Raw genomic sequence first — 23,759 nt, 5'->3', positions numbered from 1 at the left:
TGACTCGCATCCATCCGAATGACGCTTACCCAGACCAGGAGCTGCAGGATGACTACGTTGCCCTTGTGGCTGGCCAGGTGCAGCGTGGTGCATCCGTCCCCGTAGGTCTCGTTGACCTGCTGTCGGGAGCCGTGGGCGAGCAGAAGGACGACGGCCCGGAGCTCCTCCTCGGCCGTGGCTCTCAGCAGCTGCTGGCCCAGAGAGAGGTCGGTGCAGGGCAGCGAGGCCAGGAACAGACGCTGCTCGTACTTCGCCCGGATCCAGCGCTCCCGCTCCTCCCTGGAAGACCAAACCCAGGGAAAAGAGATGTCAGGATGCTGATCGATAAAATGTTTAAACTTTAAAACATTCAAACTAAACAGAAGGAAACATGCTGGATCTGTTTATATCACACCCAAACACGATTGCATCATAAGCAAAAGGAAATGTGGTCATTCTGACCCATTGTGGGTTTGCATAACATTTAGCCAGTCCAAAAAAGTGGATCAGAACCACCATCAACAGAAAAATGATGTGACTGAAGATTTATTTAAATTACTTTATATGTCTGATTTATCAGAGTATCTCCATAGTTCATAAAATACTGAACTACCAAGAGAAATAAAATGAGACACAATAAATTAAATGAAAATGGCAACGTGTGGAAAGGACTGCATCTGTGATTTTTTCTTGCTGGTTCTGGTGGGAATTCTCCAGAACTGGAGAGACATAAGCCTTTAACAAGATCAACAGAACTGAAGGTTTTTCTCCTTGCAGCCGATGTATTATTAAGGTTTCAACATTTGTTGGTTCGATATGTTCTGGTAAACATCCAAACTGAGGTTTCTATCGGGTCGCCAACAGCCTCTGATGTTTTATCGTGGTTCTAGAGTCACAAAATGAAACCAGGTTAGCATCTGTAAAAAATGATTAGCAGACTTTAGCTGTTAATTGTTTTTACAGTTGCTGTAAAAAATATTTCAAGAGATTTCTGAAGAAAAAAGGACATCCTGTCCTTACTAATCAGACTAATTTAATTATTGTTTCTAGTTTTTACTGTATCAGCCTTAGATTAATATACAACTATTTCCCCACTAGTAGGAAGGTTAGAGCTGAAGTAAAAAGCAGGAGCGTTTCTGTTGCAGGATCAACACATTACTATAAATCTGTCCTCTGAGGGTCAAATAAGACACAGAGAGGCAGAAGGAAGCTTTGTTCACCACTGGAGTATCATCAACTGCTGATCTGTCTAATCCACCACTGTGATGGATCTAATCTCCCATCTAATCCCTCCGTGTAAACAGCGGCTCACTCAGCAACCAGGGATTAGTCTGGGACGGGGATGGACCAGCCTGGACCACTGATATTGAGCTGTTCCCCCTCTACCAGGAAGTGAGGAAGGGGTGGAGATCTGTTGTTTTTATTTATAAAACTCTGAGAAGTTTCAGCATGTTGGCAGAAATGTTTCTCCTCGTGATCCAATTTGGTTTCAGGCTGAGAAATGGTTTCTGAAGTGAACTCTGGACCGGAGAGTCTTGGACCAGTGTGGGAACCTATCTGAATCTCATTAACTCTCTTCCTGGATACCAGTCTGTGTTGTGGTGCGTCTGTTGGTGGGGGGTTCAGAGTGGCGCCTAGCATCACGGAATGTCCCGGAGGTTCTTCCTTCCTGCCCCAACCCAGAAACCAGGGAGCGGGGAGGCCGGGCACGGGACCACGGCCGACAGCCCGCGGACAAAGCCTGGAGGTGTCCCAGAGAGTGTGTGTGAGCGCCCAGCGGGACTCTGGGAGGAAATGCGAGGCCATTGGACCTGGGAAACGCATGCCTTCCCCTCACTGGAGTTGCTAAGAGCCCACAGACAGTCCAGAACAGACGGCAGTTCTGATGTAAATGTATTAATGTCATCAGAAACTGAAGATAAACTTGGAGGAGTTTGAAACGTAGCTCTGCTGTTTGGTGTTAGCTTGTTGCTTTTGGTTGGTCTGTGTTCAGGTGTAAGTAGTGAATGTTTCTCCAGTATTTTACTGTTAATTAACATTTTATTAACATGGATGTGATTCATTTAACAGCCGGTTTGCTCTGATTGCTTTACTGTGTTAACGGTATCATTTATAATTGAGTATTTTGGTTTGTTGTTGTTTGTGTATTTAATGCATGATGCAGTAAACAGCAACTCTTCATCACGAGTTAACGAGTCCTGAAAACACAGCTCTGGACACTGGAGAGGCTAATTGCGCTAATTAACCACACCGAGTGTGTGTGTGTGTGTGTGACAGTATGTGTTAACATGTGTCTGAATGCACATTCACTCATATTTTGTGTGTTAATCTGTGTGTGTGTCCCTTTTCACATCCCATTAGAGGAAGCGCGTTGTTATCGGCACCAAGGCATGCTGGGTAGATAATTAAACACGAGTCCCGTTGAGATCGCTTGTGACAAGAGAGCACACACACACACACACACAATGCAAATGTGTCAAGCGAAGCCCTGAGGGGGAATAATGTGTATTTGTGTGTGACAGTCAGTGAAATTAGAGGATAAAATCTGCACCAGCCAGAAGAAACAACCGTCATACATCCACTGGGCCCACTGGATCTTTAACATGATGACTGTACTGGTTTTATTCCCGTGACAGAACCCAGCTGAGCTCTGGTCAGGGTCTTCTGGCTGACTGGTTGGAGCGTTATCAAAATGAACTGGGTTACCTGGATGGTTTTGTTCTTTCATGTACCACAAGGTCCTTATGGGTCCTTAAAAATGTATAAAACCAATAACTCACCTTTGAGGAATTAATAATGTTGGACTGATAATTTAGTCTTCATAACTATTCCTTTCATATTTGGGGTTTGGGCCGCAGCTGATGGTTAAACATGGTGGCTAATAATATAATTTATACCTCTGGCAGCTAAATTTGTAAAAATGTGAACAAAATAACAACGATGGACCCAAAAACAACCTAAAATGCTAAAAAACAAACTGAATATTGATAGAAACAGAAAACTCTGTCAAAAAGGAAAATAAACTAAAATGGGGTGTTCTGCAAAAAGCCCAATAAGAAGTTTTCACAAAGAAAAACGAGTAAAAGAAAACACAAGGAAGTAAAGAGGTGAAACTTCTACCAGATGCCTTCAGAATCAAGAAGAATCAGAGAAATGTTACGACTGATTGCTCTTCTTATTGTCAGTAATTTAATTGGGAGGCCCTCAGGGTGTAGTACTGGGCCTCCTGTGCTTTATTAAAAATGCTGCTAGAAAAACGTCTTCACAAAGTGGATAATAATGACTCAGATTTCCAGAGATCATTAAGAACAAGAACAGAAGTTCCCAATGATTTTATGGCAGTTTTTCTACAGAGGTCCGGCTATGAGACCCAGAATCATCACAGAACCCGTATGGCTGGATGATCGATAAATGGGTGGATTGATGAGTACAAGTTGTAGAGAAAAGTGCGTGGAGATAATTTTTTTTCCCCCTTTGTAGTATATGTCGTTTTTCATACTTTTTCAGATCAGGAACTTACTTCGATCGAATCCCCCAGTCTTCCTGACCTCGTAGGAACCAATAATATGGGTTTTATTTCCTGGGATTTCTTCATTTGGACTCTTGTTGCTGGGAGATTTCTAAAGTCCTGTTTTGAGCTGTTGACTGACAGCTTCATTAGCTCATCATAATGTCAGCTTCTGTTCATCAGAACATGACTTTGTTTGGTGTTACTCAAAGTGCCACACTGGGCCCACTGTGAATCTCTGATTTCCTGCCTGTTGTTTGAGCTCGTGACCGTCTTTATTGTGTGTGTGAGTGTATTTGTGTGTGTGTGTATGTGTGTGTGTGTCAACGTTCTCCCCCAGAGGCTGCTTTGTCTGCTTGTGTTTGCACACACACCGAGCTTCCTGTCCACCTAAAACCAGAGGGCGTTTGGCCGACCACCACTGGACATCCCACCAGCTGCTCTGTGTGTGTTTGTTGTTTTAAAAGGACCACTGACCCAGAGCTGAACGCCAGCACACACCCCGACAATCACACTGATTGTCACAATAACCACCAAACAAGGCCTGCAGGACTAGAACTAACTTTAAAACTGATGGAGCCTCCGAGAAAGAATCAGATACTTAGAAAAGCAGACAGAGGGCCCCAGACTGCTGGGGGCCTTTACTTCTCTCTAAGTGAGGCCCCAAAGAGTAAAACTCAGAATCAGACATGAAGGAAAATGAGACAAAGTAAAAAAAAACAAAGGATATAATGAAGCTTCATATCAGCAAAGAGGCCCTAAATGACAGCGAAACTGAAAATAATAATAAAAGCAGGAAAAAAGACACTAAACCAGTAAATAAAAGGTAAAAATGGGAAGGAGACACAAAACAAGACAGGTTACAGAAACCAGGCAGAATAAACACTAAATCTGCATGTAGGGATGAAGAGAAAAAATAAAAATAATCTGTTTGACAGGAAACAATGAAGAGGAATCTGGTTTTTCTGATTTTGGCTGTTTTTACAACAGTCTGAATCATTTTTCCTGTATGTGCATGGGTTCTCACCGGGTACTCCGGCTTCCTCCCACAGTCCAAAGACATGCCAGTTAGGTTAACTGGTCTCTCTAAATTGCCCTTAGGAGTTTGGTTGTTTGTGTGTTGCCCTGCGATGGACTGGCGACCTGTCCAGGGTGTACCCCGCCTCTCGCCCATAGACTGCTGGAGATAGGCACCAGCTCCCCCGCGACCCACTATGGAATAAGCGGTAGAAAATGACTGACTGACTGTGTTAATAAATAATGGGCAGTAATTAATTTATATGATGAAACATGTTGCTGCACCTTAAATCTGTGATTTCTGAGAGAAACATGAAATTATCTTCAGAAATAAGATCAAAATATTGTCCTAAAATAAGAAATCTCAAACATCCGGTTATATTTCCCATAATTCCCAAACAAATGGACCGCTCAGCAGGTGATCGCTTAATCACTCTACCAATTCATATTTCTGCATATTTGGTCGTTTCGCACCCGGCTTTTCAGACATGAAACGGACCCGTTGGCTGTAGAAGGCTCTGCTCCAACCATGCGTCCATTCACACCCATCTATGAGACGTTTGGTAAAAGTTTTTGTTAAATTCTCCTCAATTCTCCCTACAGGAATGCCTTCAATAATTTCCTAAAACAACCTGCAGTCCCATCCTTAGTTGTATTATTTCATAATTTGTTCGTTTAAAGCAGATCTTCAGCTAAACATCTGGACATGGAAAGAAAACAAGCAGACATTTCGATCTCTTAGGAAATATTTCTGAAGTTAATTATAGGCTCCAAGTCCTTGACTGCAGAAGTTGTTAAACTGAGCAGATATTTTCAGTCAGGGTGTAGAAAATAAGTTTAAGGTAGACCAAACCAGGATGGTGGAGCTGCGCCTTCAGCCACGAGCTGAGATGAACGAGCTTAGACTGTGCTGTTAAAGCCCATCATTAATTACAGGGTGGAGGATGTGTGTGTGGGAGGTAATGAGCGGTAAGAAACGGGGTTAAGAGTGACATGGTGTCAGTGACTTCTCTTCTGGCCTAATTAGCCCTCTAATTAATAGATTAATAGATGGATAGATGGAGCATCAGCTAACTGCCTGACCTAATGTCCTTTAAAGATGAATCCCTGGAAGAAGAGGTGAGGGACACTACGTTCAGCCAGGAAACATGGCTGCTTTGTTTCATCTTAAAGCAAGGAGGAAGGAGAGGAAAGAAAGGCTGAAATCAATTAGCAGGTCATTAGCTGTCCTTGGATAGGCACAGATAATTAAAATGTGGTTGGTGGGGGTTGAGCTGGCCTGGAATCAGCCACGAGGCTGAGGAGAAGGAGGGGTTAACCCGGACAGAGCTGCCACCATGCAAATGAGGTGAGGAGAAGGTGGAGGAGAAATGGGCCACAGCGATGGGAAGTTGATCTCTGGGCTGAAACGTGACGCTCCAGTGATGCTGCACGGATCCTGAAGACGAGCCGAGAGGGGGGAGGTTCGGGAAGAGGAGGTGGAGATGTAATCACAGGAGGGGGAGTTAGGGACTGCAGGATGTAGAAGATACCAGAGACACCTTCAGTCGACAAGGAGCTGATAATTAACTACATGTCACAGAGATAATCCTCTAGGTGCCTCCTGATTCCCACAGGATCAGAAGAAGTCCAGATTACATCATAACCACCAGGATGGGACCAGAATTCAAAAGTCAAACAGGATAAACGCCAACATTTCCTGAAGAATCTGTCGTTTTTCTTCAGTTTACCAGAAACAGAAGGAAGAAAACTGTTTTTACTCTGCAACATGAGCAGCAGTGGTCTAGTTGATTCTGACAGAATGACCAGAGGCCACACGTACAAAGAGACAACTAATAATAGCAGCTACAACCACATGGATTCAGACTAAAAACAGGAAAAAACCCACACCGACTGTTACCGGCAGGTTTTAGGAAGCTTTACAGCTCTATAACTGAAATATTCTGATCTCTTTTGTGACATGTTTCCTGCCGGGACTTCATGAATATTTAAAGTTAACTAGACTGCTGTAAGGATTTATTTTACTGTTACTGTTTTATTTCGCCATTATTAAACGGTCCTCAAATTCGTGTCATAGCTACTGTTAATAGTGACGTGAAGGGTTTAATGTGGAGTTCCTCAGGGCGCCATGCTTGGCCCACTGGGTTTTTACTGAAATAAATGATAATGCTGTATTATCACCTAGTGGATAAAACACAGAAGATAGTCAACTGATATGTTACTGTTGCTTGAGCTGAATCTACTGTTTGCTTTTCATAATGTTTTAAAGTAGTTCAAAAAATAAAAAGACATTTTCAAACACATTCAAGGATAAAAACTCATCCTTTTGACTACATTTCAGCTTTCGCTCCTCCTGGGTCATTGTCTAATCTTTCCAGAGGACCTGGAAGGTAAAAAAACAAATAAAAGTCTTCCGAGATGAAAATTCTCCGACTATTTGCCTTTAGACATACTTCTTCCATGCATATTTATGTGAAATCCGATTTCTTGTTGCATATTTATGTATTTAACATCTGTCATCAACAGCAGCTTTCCTACCAGAAAGAATAAACTTCTTAAGGCAGATAAGCCAACATTGTTTATTGGACACACAGCTTAATGATTTCCTGAAAGGTTAAACTGGACTCCTGGTAAACCTGAACCACATTCAGAACTGGACAGTCAGCTGCTCTTGTTGAGTCTCTCTGGGTCTTTTGTTAGGGACAAAGTGGTGGTGGCGACCCTGACGGCTCTGGCTTCGTGGCCAGGGAAGCCATTGACATTTCCTACTAGATTAGTTGGATGCAGATGAGCGGACCCGGCTGACACTAATGAAGTGGGGGGTTAATGCAGCATCAGGGTCTCTCCTGACCAGACAGGAGAAAGTGAATGCGACAAATGAGGAGCCAGATTAATTAGGATGTGGATGTAGAACACACAAAGGTAAGGTTTTAATGGGAATATCTAGTTTTGGGTTCACAATGTGCCTTTTAATCAGCTTAGACTGATGGTGATGGTTGATATTTTATTTTTGAGTGACTGCAATATGAATGATTAAGGAACACCAATTAACCAAAGCCTCTGAAACAGAAGAGAAATTTAATAAACTAAACGTAGATAATTTAATTTATGCAACATAAACCAAGAAATTGGTTTGGTGCTTTTAGGGCAACAATGACTATCTCTATTGTTTTTTATTCATCAGAAAACTGAAACAGACTCGTGTGTTTAAGTCTAACTAAAGATAAAAACCCAGAAATCTTATTTATCCCAAACGCTGGTGGAAAAACCCGCAGAAGAACATCTCCCAGGTTCCTTTGAGGGTTTTAGGAATATATCAGGATTATTTTCAATATAAGAAGACGAATAAAGTCCAGGAGGACAACTGGAAGTGTTTTACTGAGGATGACTAAAGGTCAAAAACCAAAGATCTGGACTGAAGTCATTCATAAATAAAAACTCACTGTTATCTAAAATGATGGCTGATGTCTGGATCTGTGCAGTTCGATATATTTTACTCATGTCTTGAAGGATTTTATAAAGAAAAGAATAAATTAGACTCATATCAGCCTTTAGTAACTGTGATCAACCATTAAAACCAAATATTTTTCCAGTTTAAACTAGTTCACACCTAAACACCGAGGCGATGAGTTAAAAACATTCAGCTAAGAGGGGTTTCTCTATATGAACTGTGTATTTCCATCAATGTAACACCAGGATCATATTGATTTATTTCCTATAACACGTTAAACAGGCGTCAATCCCAGTAACTGACTGGGAACATGATGGATCTGCCTCCTCCTGAGCCTGTTTAAAGGCAGTAAACACTACGGCTGAATTGGTTGTGGTGAAGACTGCGTCTCTGCTCTGAAGGTTTCTAATGTTTACCAGCCGACTGCAGCTCGCCGTGAACCCATTCCATCCAAACACATTACCGACTAACGCCAGGACAACTCTGCCGTGGAGCTTTTCCACCCCCTTTCTCCCTTTTCTTTATTCTATGAGCAATTTGCCAACTGAGCCAATTAGCCAGAGGGTGGGAGGACGGAGGGGGGAAACTTTAACCGAGAGGATTCATTTCTGCTCCAGGAGCCGACCCTGCCGGCTCCCGGCGAGCAGGAGCAGAGCCGACGGACAGCGTGATGCGTGTGGAGAGCGTTATTTATTTCTCCATTATTAGAAGAAGGGAGAGGAGGGGGGAGAGGACGCGAGGTTAATCTGATGACTCAGGCATAAAGAATGTGCATTTAGTTTGTGCTTTTAGTCCGCATTAGCATAACCTCGCTGCAATGACAAACGATGAATGGTCCGCTGATTGGCTCGTGTCGGCCGGCTTAATGTCAATAGTAAATTGGAGGGCTTGTTAGGCGAGTTGGGGGACACGGTTACGGCAGCGGCAGAGCAGTCATGTACAAAATAATGTCTATTAGGACTAATTTAATCAAGGCCTCCCTTTTACAGATGAATTAGAATGTAGGGGCCAATTATTTTTCAGCGTTTGCACTGGGACTGCCTGTCAAACGTGGAGGCCGAGGGGCCGGCAACGGCCGGATAATGACGAGGACATGATGACAGGCGGCAGCGGCGAGTTAACGGAGCTCCATCTGGATCAGAGCCACGCACACGGCATGATCTCGTGGGAAAGTCACTTATTTATACCAAAGACTGGGACATTAATGTTGATGTGTCAGCTCAGCTCAATCATTCATGTGTTTCCACCTCCTCACTGCAGAGTTTCACTCACAATTCAAAACTAAATGCTCAGATTTAAACCAGACACCAGCGGTTTGATTCATAGAACATTTTTAGGCCCTTTATTATATATATTTTTTAGATGCTTTCAGCCACAAAAGTTCCAGTTTAGCAGCTTTATGTAGCAAAAAGCTCATCTTTCTGCACAGACCAAGTATTAGGTGGAATATCTTAAGCCACCTCTGACCCCCCAGGACTCTGGGTGAGCTGCAGATTATGGGTTTATTTGTGTATAATGTGACACGTGTCCCACTCAGGTCAGCCCCAGCTGATCTGAGTTGGGTTGTCTGAGGATTTGAGTCAGATCTGCCCCCTCCTGCCCCCCAACACCATTTCCTCTGACCCTGGGGGGCAATTATGTTGGGATGTGGGGGCCCCCCTGCACGCCTTCTTCTCCTGGTGGCCCCATCTGGTCCCCTGAGTCCAATCGGACTGCCGTGTCGGGCCGTCCGCTGCACCTGCACCCCAGCCCAGATTAAAAGCCCCCGGTCTAATTTTAAATCTGTTAGCGCTGGCCTTTTCAGACAGAACAGAGAGAACAAGACGAATCTGTTCCCATAAAGGGCCCTCATCCCGCCGCCTCCCCTGGCTCCCAGCGCCGCAGACCTGCTGCTGAATTATTACTGGCCGGGCATTCGTCATGTGGAGAGCGCCGTTAAACGGTGGAGGCAAGGCGGATACATCGCTCTGCGACTCCATCCGTCAGCTGACATCGTTCCTGCTCGTTTTTCTGCTGTCGGAGGAAGGTGTGGCACCTGAACTTCCCTCCACCGTTCACTTCACAGTGAGGATCCAAACCACGGAAAAAACTGACCCTTCAACCTGGGGCTTGTTTTCCAGCAGGGAGTAGTCTCATTAGTGTCATTTTACACAAGAAAATCTGCACAAACACCACTTTCAGATCCATTTTAACCAGAGAAAGCATCTAATGATTCATCGGTTCTGACTCCTGCGACAGGGTAACAATCAATATGTTCAGGACCTGGTTTCATGGAGATAAAGGCAGCCAATAAACACTTTCACAGGCTGCTCTACAATAGTTCTGCTTCCTAAAAGAGTTTGATGATCCACAGAAATCTGAGAACTTAAATCAAACAGGAAATTTTCCAGAGAAGTTTGGAAAAATGAACCCAAACTGATCCAATTAAGACCAATCTCAAGAACAATCTTCGGGTCCTGATTTCTGTAAATAACCACAGCAGAGATTATGTCTTCACTGGGGTTTTAAGTCAGAAATATAATCAACTTTTAGACATATGCAGATATAAGAGTAAATAATTTGGGTTTACGTCCGGTTAGACTGAATAATCGCAGAGATTTCATAGTAGATCATCTAAATGTTGGCTGGATGTTGCTGAAAGGTGAATGGTGACATGTCCACTAATGTCTAAACGTGGTGTAGGTGGACCTAACGGGCCAACCAAACCTGACATTAAAGGTCTTTGTTCAGGCTAAACCTGGACCCGACCCATGGGCTAAAACATGTAATTTGTTAACATATTTTGTTGTATAAAGTCTCACAGGTGGATGTTAATACCAGAGCAGAAACCAAGCAATGATGTCAGGAAGAACGCAGGAACATTCAGCAGCACCAAACCTCCTGCAAAGGATCATGGTCCCTACTATTCAGATGATGAGGTTTTGCATCACCAGAACCCTGCAGAGATCTGTACGCCCCACCAAACTGAGTAATAAGATGGGCCTTGGTAAGATGGGTGACCAAGAACCCAATGACTGAGGCAAGTAAGGAAGAGCTCCAGAGTCTGGAGATAAGAGAACCATCCTGAAGGTCAACCATTGCCAATGTGCTCCATCAGTCAGGTGTTTATGGTGAAGAGGTCAGAGGAGCAACTCGCAAAACTAAATTCTCAGGTCTGGTGAAACCATAGCAGAACTTTTTGATGGAACTCCAAACATCATGCCTGGAGAAAAACTGGGACTGCTCCTTATCTGACTAATACCGTCCCTACTAGGAAGCATGGTAGTGGCAGCATCATGCTGTGGGGATGCGTTTCTGTGGTAGGAACTGCCTGACGACTCCAGGTACACGGTTAGAGAACAGCAGCCAGATACAGAGAGGTTCTTCTCTGGACCTCAGAGCGAGGAGATGATTTATCTTCTAACATGACGAAGACCTAAAGCTCACTGTGGCTTCAACAGCAGACTGTGAAAGGTTCTTCAACCTGGGGTGTGAATACTTTCTGATGGTCCGCTCATTAACTCCTTCATTTCAATTTAAAACCTTTTTTTAAATAACAATGAAACATTTCAATCGTCATGTTTAACTCCTCAGGTCTAGGTGGAATCTGGAGGAAATGCCGGATTTTAAATTTGAATAAAGTTTTTCGTTGAATTGATCCTTTTTTATGCATTTTCAAAATTTAGGCAAATGGTTTTCCATGCAAACCTTTTTTAAACACCTGCTCATCTTTGGATGCTTCAGAAGTGAACCTGATCCCAGATGAATCCCTTTTCCTGGTGCAGTAAAACTGAAACGGAGGAGGATGTTGACCCTCTGCAACACACCACCAAAGGTCAGGCGATGGCACACAGGAAGGAGAGGGGGTTGGAAGAAGATGTTCAGTGTCCAGGGGGCGCTGTCACTCCATGTCGGCTTAGGCCTGCTAACACGCTGCGTCAAACGGAGTCCAATCAGGCCCTGGGTGCTGGTGTTGATGCTCCACTCGACACCTAATTAAAACAATGAGCTGAGGACCAGAGCTGAAGTTGGTGCTGCAGAGCCAGCCGGTCCCCCCCGTGTGTGCTCATTGGTGGGCAGAGGGCCCAAACATAGCAGCCCCCTGAGCGGCGGCATCAGCTGGGGCACGGCGTGGGGCGAGAGCGCCAGCTGAGGTGATGACGGCTGACCGCGGGCAGCCAGGGGTTAATGGGAACGTTTAGAGGACGACTGAGTCTTTTTGTGGTTGGAACCTAACAACATCCCTGTGGCGCTGCGGAGCTGGCAGGGCTGGTGTTGGTCCACACTGAGCCTCTCAGCTTCACTCCTGCCGCCGCTGCCAGCACGTCAACAAGTATCTGGCTGAGCGGCCGCGGCAAGGGCTCGGATCTGCGGCTCGGAAACGATTAGCTGAGACAGGGCTGATGTTAATGAGACCTGGACCGGCCGTCGCTCGGAGCACCAGGGTTAGGGAGACGGCTGGGCTAAGGAGGCCCCACCTCTTCAAAAATAAAGGTGTTCATCTTCCCCCCCTTTTCTGTTTTCCACCCCGTCTACACCTCCTCTGCCAAACTTCCACACAGCACCTAATTGGAGGCGAGGTGGGGGGCTAGCAATGACAGACAGGAGGTCAGCGTAATTGCTGCTGGCCATATTTAACATTAAGATAATCAGGCCATTAATTACCCTTTGGATCATTAAATCAGCCACTTGCAAAATGAAATTTCGGCCTCTATTACTCACTTGAGAGACCATGAGGGGAGGGCGTTTTTCCATCCATCAGCCTCTCCTACCGTCCGGACAAAAGCCTCCACCGGCTTCTCCTTCGTGCCCCAGTCTATTCTTCTTCTTTTCCACAGCCTTTCTCTTTACAGTCCCTTTAACATGCCATGATTTAAGAGGTCGGGTCCAAAACTTCTGATTTACACATGAAGAGGGGATTAAACCAGTACCCGACCCACGTCAGCTCCTTTACAGAAACAGGAAACAAATGATCCCCCTTCATGCAACATTATTCCACTATAAGCAGCTGAAACTAAACTAGTGGGTTTAAAATAAACCAGAAACACCAGAACAGACGAAAGGAACATCTGGTTATCAGTTTATATGATCAGTGGTGGTGTCCAGTACCCATACTGGGAACTAGTTCCTCCCATTGTGGAACTGGAAATCTTCAATCTGAGAGCAAAGACTTCCAGTGTTTTCCAGTTCTCTAGAAGACATCTGGGTCAATACTAGAACTGCAAGCAGTTATGACGAGGGTCCAAGCCCTCCTGAAGCCGCTGGGACCCCTGTGGGTCAAGGTGTTTATTTGCCCCCTATTGTGCAGCCTGCGCTTATGTTGATTACATTTTTCAAAAGAATATTTCTTAAATCAGCACAATATAGAACAGACTGAAGCTTTGGCTTAAATTATAAAATACTGCTGAAGGTTCTGGATTCCAAGACAAACTAGAAACTGCAGCATAACGAGTCTTCAGCTTCATTCAGATCTGACCTCGTTAAAATAAATGGATGATTTTTAATCATTTTTTATTTTGTTGCAATATAGCTAAAAATGCCAGCCTATCTTATCTGATATGGATTTCATCTAAAAAGGTTTTTGATTTACGGCTCAGAGGTCATAATGTTTAGCTAAAACATGTTCACATAAGCCACACTGCCACCTACTGGTGACCAGGGTTCATTTTTCTATCGACGTAGTGGTGCACATATCGTACTTACAAGAAAAAAACTCTATCAGAAGAAAGGAAATATAGAAATTACACCAGATTTCCATAATCTGTTGGATGCTTCGACACCTAATAACTTATTTTACAGCTTTAATGTTAAAATTTCTAGAAAATATCCCTGTTGTAACATCAGCAGAATTTGTGCAGCATTTAAATCATCTGAGAGACCAAAGTCAGCCTCCAAACTGATAGTGACGGAGGTGGAGAAACGATGGAAGGATGAGGGAGGGAGGGCAGAGGAACGCCGGGATTTATGGAGGGGAAGAGGACAAACAGCGAGCCACTTAAGGAATGGACTGATAAATACTATTGACAGGAAAGAGGAGGCGGAGGGGAGAGATGGAGCTGCAGTGGAGCGTTGCGGGTTAATTGAGATAATATTGACCTCCTCCTCTAATCTCTTCAGGGGAAACCAGGATTCAGATTCATAAATAAATGGCAACATGAGCGGCAGTAAAAAGCATTAGTGCTGAGATGGAGGAGGCCTGATGGCTCACCGGGTTCAGGTGGGTTTCAGACAGGACGTGGCGTTTCAGGACACACAGGGTTAAAATGTTTGTGTTGTGAGCATGAAGGAGTAATTATAAGGTGCTTCTGTTGACTAATGAGGTTGGGTGGGGGTGGGTGCAGAGAGGGGGAGACGGGGAAGTCGATCCTTATGCGAACGCCAGTCAGCTCTAATTTGTTATGATGGCCTCCCAGAGCCGCATAATTACACGCACGGCACGCCACCGTTCCCTGGTGTCTGCAGGAGAGGACGTTTGTTGATGTTCGACACATCCAGAGTCAACCTGAGGGGGTCAACACTGACACACCGCCCCCTGTCTGCAACTGGAGGCGCTGCACCCACAACTGGGACAACAAATAAGAAAAACCATGAAAATATCAGCATGAGTCTGATTTCAACGAAGCATATTTACAGCTACCACATCTCCCAGGGAGACGGCTTTTATTCCCTTAAATGTAAAGGATGAGGTCAACCAGAGAGGAGGAGATGTTACCACCCAGAAGAAAAGCTTTCAGTTATTTAGTGACCGACTGAGGGTGAAAACAAAAACACAACAGTCTGACAGAGAGACTCAACAAAGATCAGAACCAAACGTCCAAAGAATCAAACTCAAGTTTAGGATTTTAACCATGACCAGGAATCCAACAGGAGACGTCATTTTTCTTTCTGCTCAACAAGACAAGAACAAACCAGAACCTTTTAGGTTTTAGGACGAAGTTTAGGCTGGTATACAGTGGTCGGTTCCTCGGGACAGAACCTACTGGACCCTTTCCTAAGGTTAACCAAGTAGATTTAATGCCTAAACTTCAACTTCAACTTCAACTAAAGACATCCGTGTTGCAGACGGTGACAAAGATCCCAGGAAAACTTACACCGACTGAAAACCAGAGAAAAACACAATCAAGGTCCAGAAGGTGCGTCCTGTGCATCCTACCTGCTGGCGTCTGGTCCGGGTTTAAGGCGTCCCTGGGCGTTGGCTTCCCACACGCTGTTGGCGAGCTCGTTGCCGATGGCCGACATCACCTTGATGAGCTCCAGCGGCCACTCGTCCAGGTCCAGAGAGCGGACCCTGGACAGGTGAGTCCCCAGGTTCCGATGGATGCCCGAGCACTCGATGCAGATCAGGGCGCCGAGGTTGAGACTTGCCCAGTCCGGGTCTGCGTGAGCAGTGAGAAGACCAGTTGGGATTCAGAAGGTCTAAAGCTTTCCAGACATTCAGGTTCTAAATGATTTCTGGTGGTTTTAGGAATTTAAAAAGGGTTTTTTCCCAGTTTGCATTCACACTATCTGCTGAAACATTGAGGTGAAAACTGGTAATTTTACATCGAATGGCTCAATAAAACCCAAACTGGGTTCACTGGTGTTTTGATCTGGGTATTAGAGGCTCAGGTAAGACAATGGTGTTAATTTCACCAATTTTCTATGGAAATGTTGTTTCGTTCCTCCTTCTGTACCAGCTGTGTAATCTTCATCACCAATAATCCCTCAGTCATGAGTTGCCTCACAGGTTTACCCTCATCTGGTCGTAATGTATTGCTCAAACTAAGTGAACCCAAAGGTTTCATACATAAAGGAAGCTTCTTTTTCCACTCACTCTGTACATCGCAGTCGGCACAGCGACCGTTGCCTCGGATACTCCGGATGGACTGCAGAGCCAACGCCTCGGACTGGCTGGTCAACCGAGACTGAAAGACAAAAGGATCAGGTTCAGATTTAAGGTTCTGCTGATGATTTCAGTTCGGTTCTCCATCAGCACCACCTTCAGCCTGAGAACCCCAGATAAACCTGCCAGTTTCTACTTGTTGGACTCTTAAAACATCACTTCCTGTTGTCAGAGCCGGAGCTGCCGCATCTTTGCTCCAACACAAACACAGACGTGAGGAGATGCTGTTTCAGGCCATGTCTGTAATATAAGGGACTAACACGGCGAACAAATGAAATGGTTTTGGTTGGGCGGGCGCTGGGTGAGGGGGGCTGAGAGCCTGAGGCGTAAACACGGCGGGTCGCGGCTGAGATGGAGTCGCCGGCTGCAGCGCCGAGCCTTGGCTGCAGCTACAGTAATTGGTATTCCGTAATTATGGGAGTAGAAATGTGAAAGTAGGAACAAAGTGGGAAGATCGGGTTTGTGTGAAGATCTCAGGGCGATTTCAACGTGGTGAAATCGAGCTCTGACACATTATAGGACAGTTTTATCAAACAGCTTTAGGAACATTCATCCAAAAAAAGCTCAGGAACTCATCAACATTTCAGGAACACTAGAGTCTGGAAAACCAAACGGTGAAAGATCGGATCACCTTGTTCTTGCTGCTCTCGCAGGACTGCAGGCTGGCGAGGATCTGGCTCTCGATGACCTGCACCCAGGCGTCCCGTTCTTCATACGACGTGGCCTCGAAATTCCACGTCTGACCCGTCAACGACACGATGGTGAACTCAAAGTTCTCCTCTTGCTCTGTTAGAGAAGAAAACAGGATGAGAGGACTTCTGGACAATCAGAAAATGCTTCAGCTCGGACACTTGGTTTCATTCTTCAACGTTCTTTTACTCTGAAAGGACTAAGAAGAGATGTTAGGGAGGTAATGGTCTCCTAAGGTCTGCAGGTTAGATGTCTTCACTATACTACTGATTATTCCACTGTTATTCTGCTAGAATGAGACTATTACACTACAGGTGGCTGATGAGGCCTACATTACACCTGCACAGCTGGATCAATGGTCCTCTGACATCCCAGATGTTTGGTTTAAATGTTCTGAATGCAAAGGCACCGTGTTTCAGACCGACCCAACCTCCAGAAACACTGGAAGATGGAAGTGTGCTGAAGTAAAGGTGCCATGTGATGCCTAAACCTAACCAAATCAGAGCCGGTAGTGGAACCCAGAACGTGGACCATCAGGGTTTGTCCTTTCCTTCCACATTCAGCCATAAGTTTCTGTTTTCTAAGAACCCAAAGGACAACTGAAGAACTTCACTGATGTTTTAACCCCAGTGAGCTTCATCAGAGCAACTCGTGGCAAAGGTCACAATCATCTGACCTCAAGGATTGGGTACCATCAGTCGGCTTAAACATTTTTTTCCCTAAACTTCTGGACCAAGTTATGTTTGTTGTTTTCTTTGTGAAGGTCAAGCATTCAGGGTGTGCCAAGAACAATTATTAGAAAAAAGGAAACAAGAAGCCATGAAACTGGACCAAAACCTTAGACTAGATTCCCTGAACATCTCTGAGTTCCCCAAGTTCTGCCTTGAACCGAAAACAAATTTTAGTTTAGGTTCTGGTGTAAAGTGTGGATTTGGATGTAGACACATGTTCCCCCGAACCCACCAGCGCCGACCCCCCGGCAGCCAGGATGTCCTCCAAATTACGTTAGCTCCCCCCTGAGGGCACCTGAACGGCCGCCCCTTGGGACCCATGTCAGGGGGACAGGTCAGTCATAACAACCAGGTTCTGCTGGGACATATGGATCTACTCCTCGGAAGTGCTGGGAGGGACAATCAGGACATTTAGACAAATAAATAACAGCTAACGCAGGAAAAAAGGGTTATTTTATCCCAATAACGCATGCAATCAACATCTGCTTAGATTTCACCAGAACCTTGGTCCAGAGCTCTTCATCTGGTCCTTAATGTCCTGTTTTCCATGAGGCCTTCCAGCCTTTAACCTACAGGTTTTTATACACTGACACCATGTGGTGCTCAGACTGAAGCAGTCGTGTGGCTTCTTCAAGCACTTCTGCCGCACCAGGTCCAAATGTTGGGCTTCAAAGCAGAGAGGGTGAATAAATAAGCACGAACTGCCTCAAGTTTAATTTTAAATACCCGTTAATTTAATTTCAGCAGTAAAATCCATGCAGTTCTTCAGTATCATGGGTGTTGAAGTGTTTCTGTCTACATTTGGAAGCTGTTGCAGACCGTGGAGAGGATGGGAGGTGGAGGTGATTCAGGGAATCATCACTGCAGACTACGAGCAGCTTCTGTTTACAATTAACCCCAATGAGGGGAAAGAGGAAGCCGGCGGGGCACAGGATGGCCTCCAGCATGGCGGATCTGCATCAGATTTGAGTCTCTGGTATCAGCGGTGAACGCAGATCTGTGAAGGTGGCAACAACAACTTCTGCAGCCGCCTCTTCGTGATGATTGCTGCGATCAGGCGGCCAGGAGAGGAAAGGTTTAATCAGTCGGAGAGCGGTCACGGCCAGCCCGCCAGGGAGCAACCATTTGCTCCTCCTCAGCTCCAGTCATTTGGCTAATTGGGAGCGTCTCAGAGCATTGGAGCTGAAGTTCCCCTCCGGCTCCACTCTGAATTATCAATGGACTCGACCCAGGAGAAGAAGAAGAGAAGATAAGGATGGGAGGAAGGAAGCACCCAGAGGCCACCTGAGAAACTCAACCACGTCCAGGAAGAAAAACTGAAAACACGGCTGCTGTCTAAAGTTTCTCTAACAGAGGAAAACTGTGGATCATGTCCACCTCTCAGCTGCTGCCAGCGGCCGACGGGCTCAGAACGAAGGTGTGATAACCTCTACAGAACCCTAATTCAGAACTTAAATCGTTTTCACTTCATGTTCTGAGCGCGTGTTGAGCTAAACTGTCCAAGAGTTTTTAAGAGCTTCAGAAACAACATCTTCTCTGAGATGAGGCAGATCTTCTGATATTCATGAGCTGCAGATATCTGAGCTCCTCAGAAGGTATTCAGAACACCTTTCAGTTCTGGTTCTGAATGACAGCCCACCAGTGGAGCGCCGCCCCAGCCCTGCAGGGTCCCATCATAATTAAATTCCCATGATTCTCTGTTTTCAGGAGTAGCAGAGGGGGTGGGAGGGGGAATGCTTGACAATTATAGAAACCAACAAAGAGCCCCCCCTCCGTCACAGATTAAACGCTGTTTCTGATTTAAACGCCGCAGCTGACCCGGCGTGCCGCAGCAGCTAATGAATAGAGCCAGGAGGGGTATCAGTTACGGCTCTGAAACCCCCACCTGGGCCTGCAGCTCTCCTGGGAGGACAGGAACCAGGGAAACAGCGTGACATTAAAGGCTGCACTCGTCAGATTTTCACATTAAAGGTCAATCAAATAATTCTCCAGAAGCCCGCAGCCTCTGGTGTCGGTTAACTGCAGAACTTCTGGTTCTGTGCAGAGCAGCAAACACACAGGTGGAGATCCAGCTGCTGAAGCTACGATGGAGAATAAACTAGAAGATAAAGATGACATTTACCTCCAAACAGGCCGGATCAAACATCTGCAAACATCTGAGTTTTAACTCGCTGAATATGTCAGAAGTTTTGCTCACAGGCCGCGCTGCTGCCCCCAAGTGGCCAGAAAATGTAGCAACATCACTTTAAATTAAATTATAACTCAATAAAACTTCAGTATTTGTTTTCAGGCCTAAATGGACGACTCATTTAAAATGGATTTAACACGATTCATAAAAATAAAACTTCATAAACTGGTTTACAGGAAACTAACTTGGAAATATTTACCTACGATTAACTTGATTTTCTTACTCGATCAGGATTAGATGTTTTTAAACGGATTTTATAATTGGTCTGAAACTGGTTTCACTTCAGGTTCAGCTTTAGATCTAAACTGAATGTGTCGTCTGTTTTCAGCTGGTTTTGGCTTTGGTTTAAACTGGTTTCAGCAGAAGTTTAAAACTGATCATGCTTTGGTTCTTTAAGATACTGTTCCTTGTTTAAAACTGGAACCTAAGTCCGGTTTGGTAAGGATTTGAAACCAGTTTTGACGTTGGGTTTACACTGAGTTTAGTCTGAAAACTAGTTTTGGCTTATATTTAAAACTTTGGTTCTAAACTAGTTTTGGGTTTGCTTTAAAATTGTTCTGACTTGGTTCGAAACTAGAATTTGACAGTACTTGAAAACTCTTCAGAAGAGTTTTGAATTTGGTTTTGGTTTGAAACTAGTTTTACTGTCTGTTTACACCAGGTTTAAAACAGGTTTCTGTCTTAGTCTTGACTGATTTTGGCCTTAGTTTAAAACCAGTTTTATTATTAATACTCAGCTTTCAAAATAGTGAAAACCTGTGAAATATTTAAAATTTAGAAAAATCCAAAAACCTTTAAAACGTTTCCTATGATGAACTAAAAATAAAAATGATCCGATGTTTTTGTCAAACTTTAGCTTTTTAAAAAGCTAAACTTCTAAAACTGTTCAAATACATTTTTTTCGATAATTTCAAGAAGTGGTGAGATGAACTCAAACATGTTTTTAGTTTTGAATAAATCAGATAAATTGACAGAAAAGAGATGATACTCAAAGATCTCCATTATAATTAAAGTAAATATTTATTTAATGACATAAATTAAAAGCTTAACACCGCTGTAGAAGATAAAAAATCCGCCCAGCCATCACATCTTTTTGACATTTAAATCAACTTTTAGAATATCACAGCATCATATTCGATACATACAATAATGCACGCAGCAAACAGGAGCGTTTTATTTTTTATTTTTGATCCTCTGCAGGTTATTCCTGCAGATCCTTGAAGGTCTGTGTCAGTTTAAACGTTCTGGGTCGGCCCGTGCGCGACTAAACGTATGCACACACAGAAACACACAACCCGCCCGCCGTTCCTGGTAATTACTGCCAACGCTCTCGGCTACTGTGGGTGACATTCGCGCAGAGGGAGGTGGCGCCGAGGCAATTTGTGAACTCTGACACCGGCAACCTTTAGCAGCACAAACAGAACAAACCAAATATCCAACATTTCCAGCAGGACATGCAGACGGGCCCGTCATGGAGAGACCGGGTCCGGCCGGCCGTGAGCGAAGGTGCAATGAGAGGGGAGGCGTGAGGCAGGCAGACGGGGGCCTCAGGAAACACAAATTAAAAGCCTTAAATGTCAGCGCACACAGTATTGCTTTGCGACACAGGTCATTACTTCCCATATTATTCGCAGCATTTTACAACATTAATAACCTGGAAAATATTGCAGTCGATTGTTCTGAAGTTTGTGGAGTGGGAGCAGATTGTGAGGCAGAAAAGAAGGAGATTTATCCCACATTTATCTCCGGTTCTGACCCAACGCAGAGCTGGATCGCAGCGACTCTTCCAGGACAGAATCACAACATGCTGCACTTTAATAAAGGATGAAACATGGGTGGAAAACTAAATATGCATATTTTATTTATTATTAAACTTTGTCAGGTTTTCAGTTGGACCTGTGGTAGAAGAAGTAAAACAGAACCAGACTCCAGTTGGACCACCTGCACTGCTCTTTGTTCTCCACCTGACTAGGCTTGCAATGAACCGCTGACTTTCCACCTGATTAACCCGACTTTAAAGGAATTCCTGGTCACTGGAACCTGCTGCAGGTGCACAGAGAACCCGACGGACCAACTGAGCGCCTGTCAGGGTGGAAACATCCAATAAACCAAGAGCTTTGTTTGGGACCCGGACTTTGTGCGGTTGGTGGGAGTTTGCTGGTTGAAGGGTCCAGGAATGTTTGCAGAGTTTCTGCTTTGAGGAAACGTCTGACATGAAGCTGTGGGAGACAGAGGTCAGCTTTGCAGAGCCTAACAGGTCCGTGGTTGGTCTAAAAGGAAGACCACCGGGTCCTTAAGCTCTGGTTCAGTTCAGAAAACAGACTCTGGGCTTTGGTTTAAAACTGGTTTCAGTCTTGGTTTCTGGACCGATTTGGGCCTTGAATTAAACTGGTTCTGATAGTGTTTGCTTGCACCTTAAACTGTATTATTCTGAATATGAGAGAGAGGAACTGCTCTGAGTCAAGCAGGTGAACTTACCTGTAATGGTGTGTGTTTGTGTGTGTGGTCCGATCACGGTGAGCTCGGTTGCAGAGGGCGGTCCCCCCTCGTAAATTACAGCGAGCTCCACTCTGACACCAAGATACTTCACCCACCCGCCCGGCGTGACGGGCTGCGGGCTGGCGGCCCAGTGAGCGCGCTCAGTGCTTAATGGCTAAATTGGGAAGACTGTTACTAATCGCTTATTGAATAATGAAAGTGACAAAGCTGATAAAAGATTTCAATACGTTGGATTATTTATAATATTTCACTTAAGCCTCTCTGTCTGACTAATAGGGGACGAGTCTCCTGATGACAAGTGGCGGTCGGAGGAGGTGAGGATGGAGCACTGGCGGAGGAAGAGAGGAGTGATGGAGGCTCTGAATTAAAGGAATAAAGACAGAATAAAAAAGCAGAGGATGGAGGGAAAGATGAGGACAGATGCAGCGTCCATCCATCACCCAGACAGCCACTCGTCATGTCAGCTGCTTGTTGCCGTGGTGATGGAGAGACGACCATTACACATCTGCTGCAGCCGCCACATCTGTTCAGACATCCACAGACTGTGTGTGGATGTAAAACTGCCTCGATTACCATCACTAGAGAAATGAATAATAACCAACCACTGATGAGTGATTGAAGATGGGCGGGGCTGGTCTGGGATCAGCCAATCAGGACGCTGTTGCTGCAAAATAGACCTTAATCAAAGTCTGCATCGCTACAAACCGAGAAGGTCTTTAAATGTTCCTGGTTGGCGGTCAACAGCTGATGGTAGAGGCTGCAGTCACTGATTGGTCGGCAGCAGAAGAACATCAGGTTTCTAACCCAATAACACAGAAGCTAAAAGTGGATTTTAATTATCAAAAACGGTTTCAAATTGAGTTTATTCTGAAAACTACAAGACAGAAGCATCGATTCGGGCTAAAAGTAGAAGAACCATGTGGTTCTCTGGTTAACTGAACTCTGGACCCATATTACAACATATTAGAACATACAGGTCCTTCTCAAAATATTAGCATATTGTGATAAAGTTCATTATTTTCCATAATGTCATGATGAAAATTTAACATTCATATATTTTAGATTCATTGCACACTAACTGAAATATTTCAGGTCTTTTATTGTCTTAATACGGATGATTTTGGCATACAGCTCATGAAAACCCAAAATTCCTATCTCACAAAATTAGCATATTTCATCCGACCAATAAAAGAAAAGTGTTTTTAATACAAAAAACGTCAACCTTCAAATAATCATGTACAGTTATGCACTCAATACTTGGTCAGGAATCCTTTTGCAGAAATGACTGCTTCAATGCGGCGTGGCATGGAGGCAATCAGCCTGTGGCACTGCTGAGGTCTTATGGAGGCCCAGGATGCTTCGATAGCGGCCTTTAGCTCATCCAGAGTGTTGGGTCTTGAGTCTCTCAACGTTCTCTTCACAATATCCCACAGATTCTCTATGGGGTTCAGGTCAGGAGAGTTGGCAGGCCAATTGAGCACAGTGATACCATGGTCAGTAAACCATTTACCAGTGGTTTTGGCACTGTGAGCAGGTGCCAGGTCGTGCTGAAAAATGAAATCTTCATTTCCATAAAGCTTTTCAGCAGATGGAAGCATGAAGTGCTCCAAAATCTCCTGATAGCTAGCTGCATTGACCCTGCCCTTGATAAAACACAGTGGACCAACACCAGCAGCTGACACGGCAACCCAGACCATCACTGACTGTGGGTACTTGACACTGGACTTCTGGCATTTTGGCATTTCCTTCTCCCCAGTCTTCCTCCAGACTCTGGCACCTTGATTTCCAAATGACATGCAGAATTTGCTTTCATCCAAAAAAAGTACTTTGGACCA

At 44.7% G+C, this 23,759-nt stretch overlaps 2 protein-coding genes and 1 pseudogene across 12 annotated transcripts in view; all 3 read right to left on the bottom strand.

Moving 5' to 3' along the window:
• The window catches only part of LOC124861450, a 700,723-nt pseudogene that overhangs the window by 54,163 nt on the left and 622,801 nt on the right, over positions 1 to 23,759 (bottom strand).
• LOC124861512 (protein NLRC3-like) overlaps positions 1 to 23,759 on the bottom strand; it is a 737,509-nt gene that overhangs the window by 209,221 nt on the left and 504,529 nt on the right. The window lies entirely within an intron of this gene.
• Positions 1 to 23,759, bottom strand: part of agap1 (ArfGAP with GTPase domain, ankyrin repeat and PH domain 1) — a 104,116-nt gene that overhangs the window by 4,588 nt on the left and 75,769 nt on the right. For all 11 annotated transcript variants that reach the window (XM_047355153.1, XM_047355154.1, XM_047355155.1 and 8 more), the window contains 4 exons: positions 16,448 to 16,602; positions 15,748 to 15,838; positions 15,088 to 15,310; positions 30 to 279 (listed from right to left, as the gene is read on the bottom strand). In XM_047355153.1, the coding sequence (XP_047211109.1) occupies positions 30 to 279; positions 15,088 to 15,310; positions 15,748 to 15,838; positions 16,448 to 16,602 (719 nt within the window). The remainder of the gene's footprint in view (positions 1 to 29; positions 280 to 15,087; positions 15,311 to 15,747; positions 15,839 to 16,447; positions 16,603 to 23,759) is intronic.

This window comes from Girardinichthys multiradiatus, chromosome 24, assembly GCF_021462225.1.
Source record: "Girardinichthys multiradiatus isolate DD_20200921_A chromosome 24, DD_fGirMul_XY1, whole genome shotgun sequence".
In the NCBI taxonomy this organism is placed as follows: Eukaryota; Metazoa; Chordata; class Actinopteri; order Cyprinodontiformes; family Goodeidae; genus Girardinichthys; species Girardinichthys multiradiatus.
Note: the sequence above shows the minus strand (reverse complement) of the source record. Positions and strands in the feature narration are given on the sequence as shown.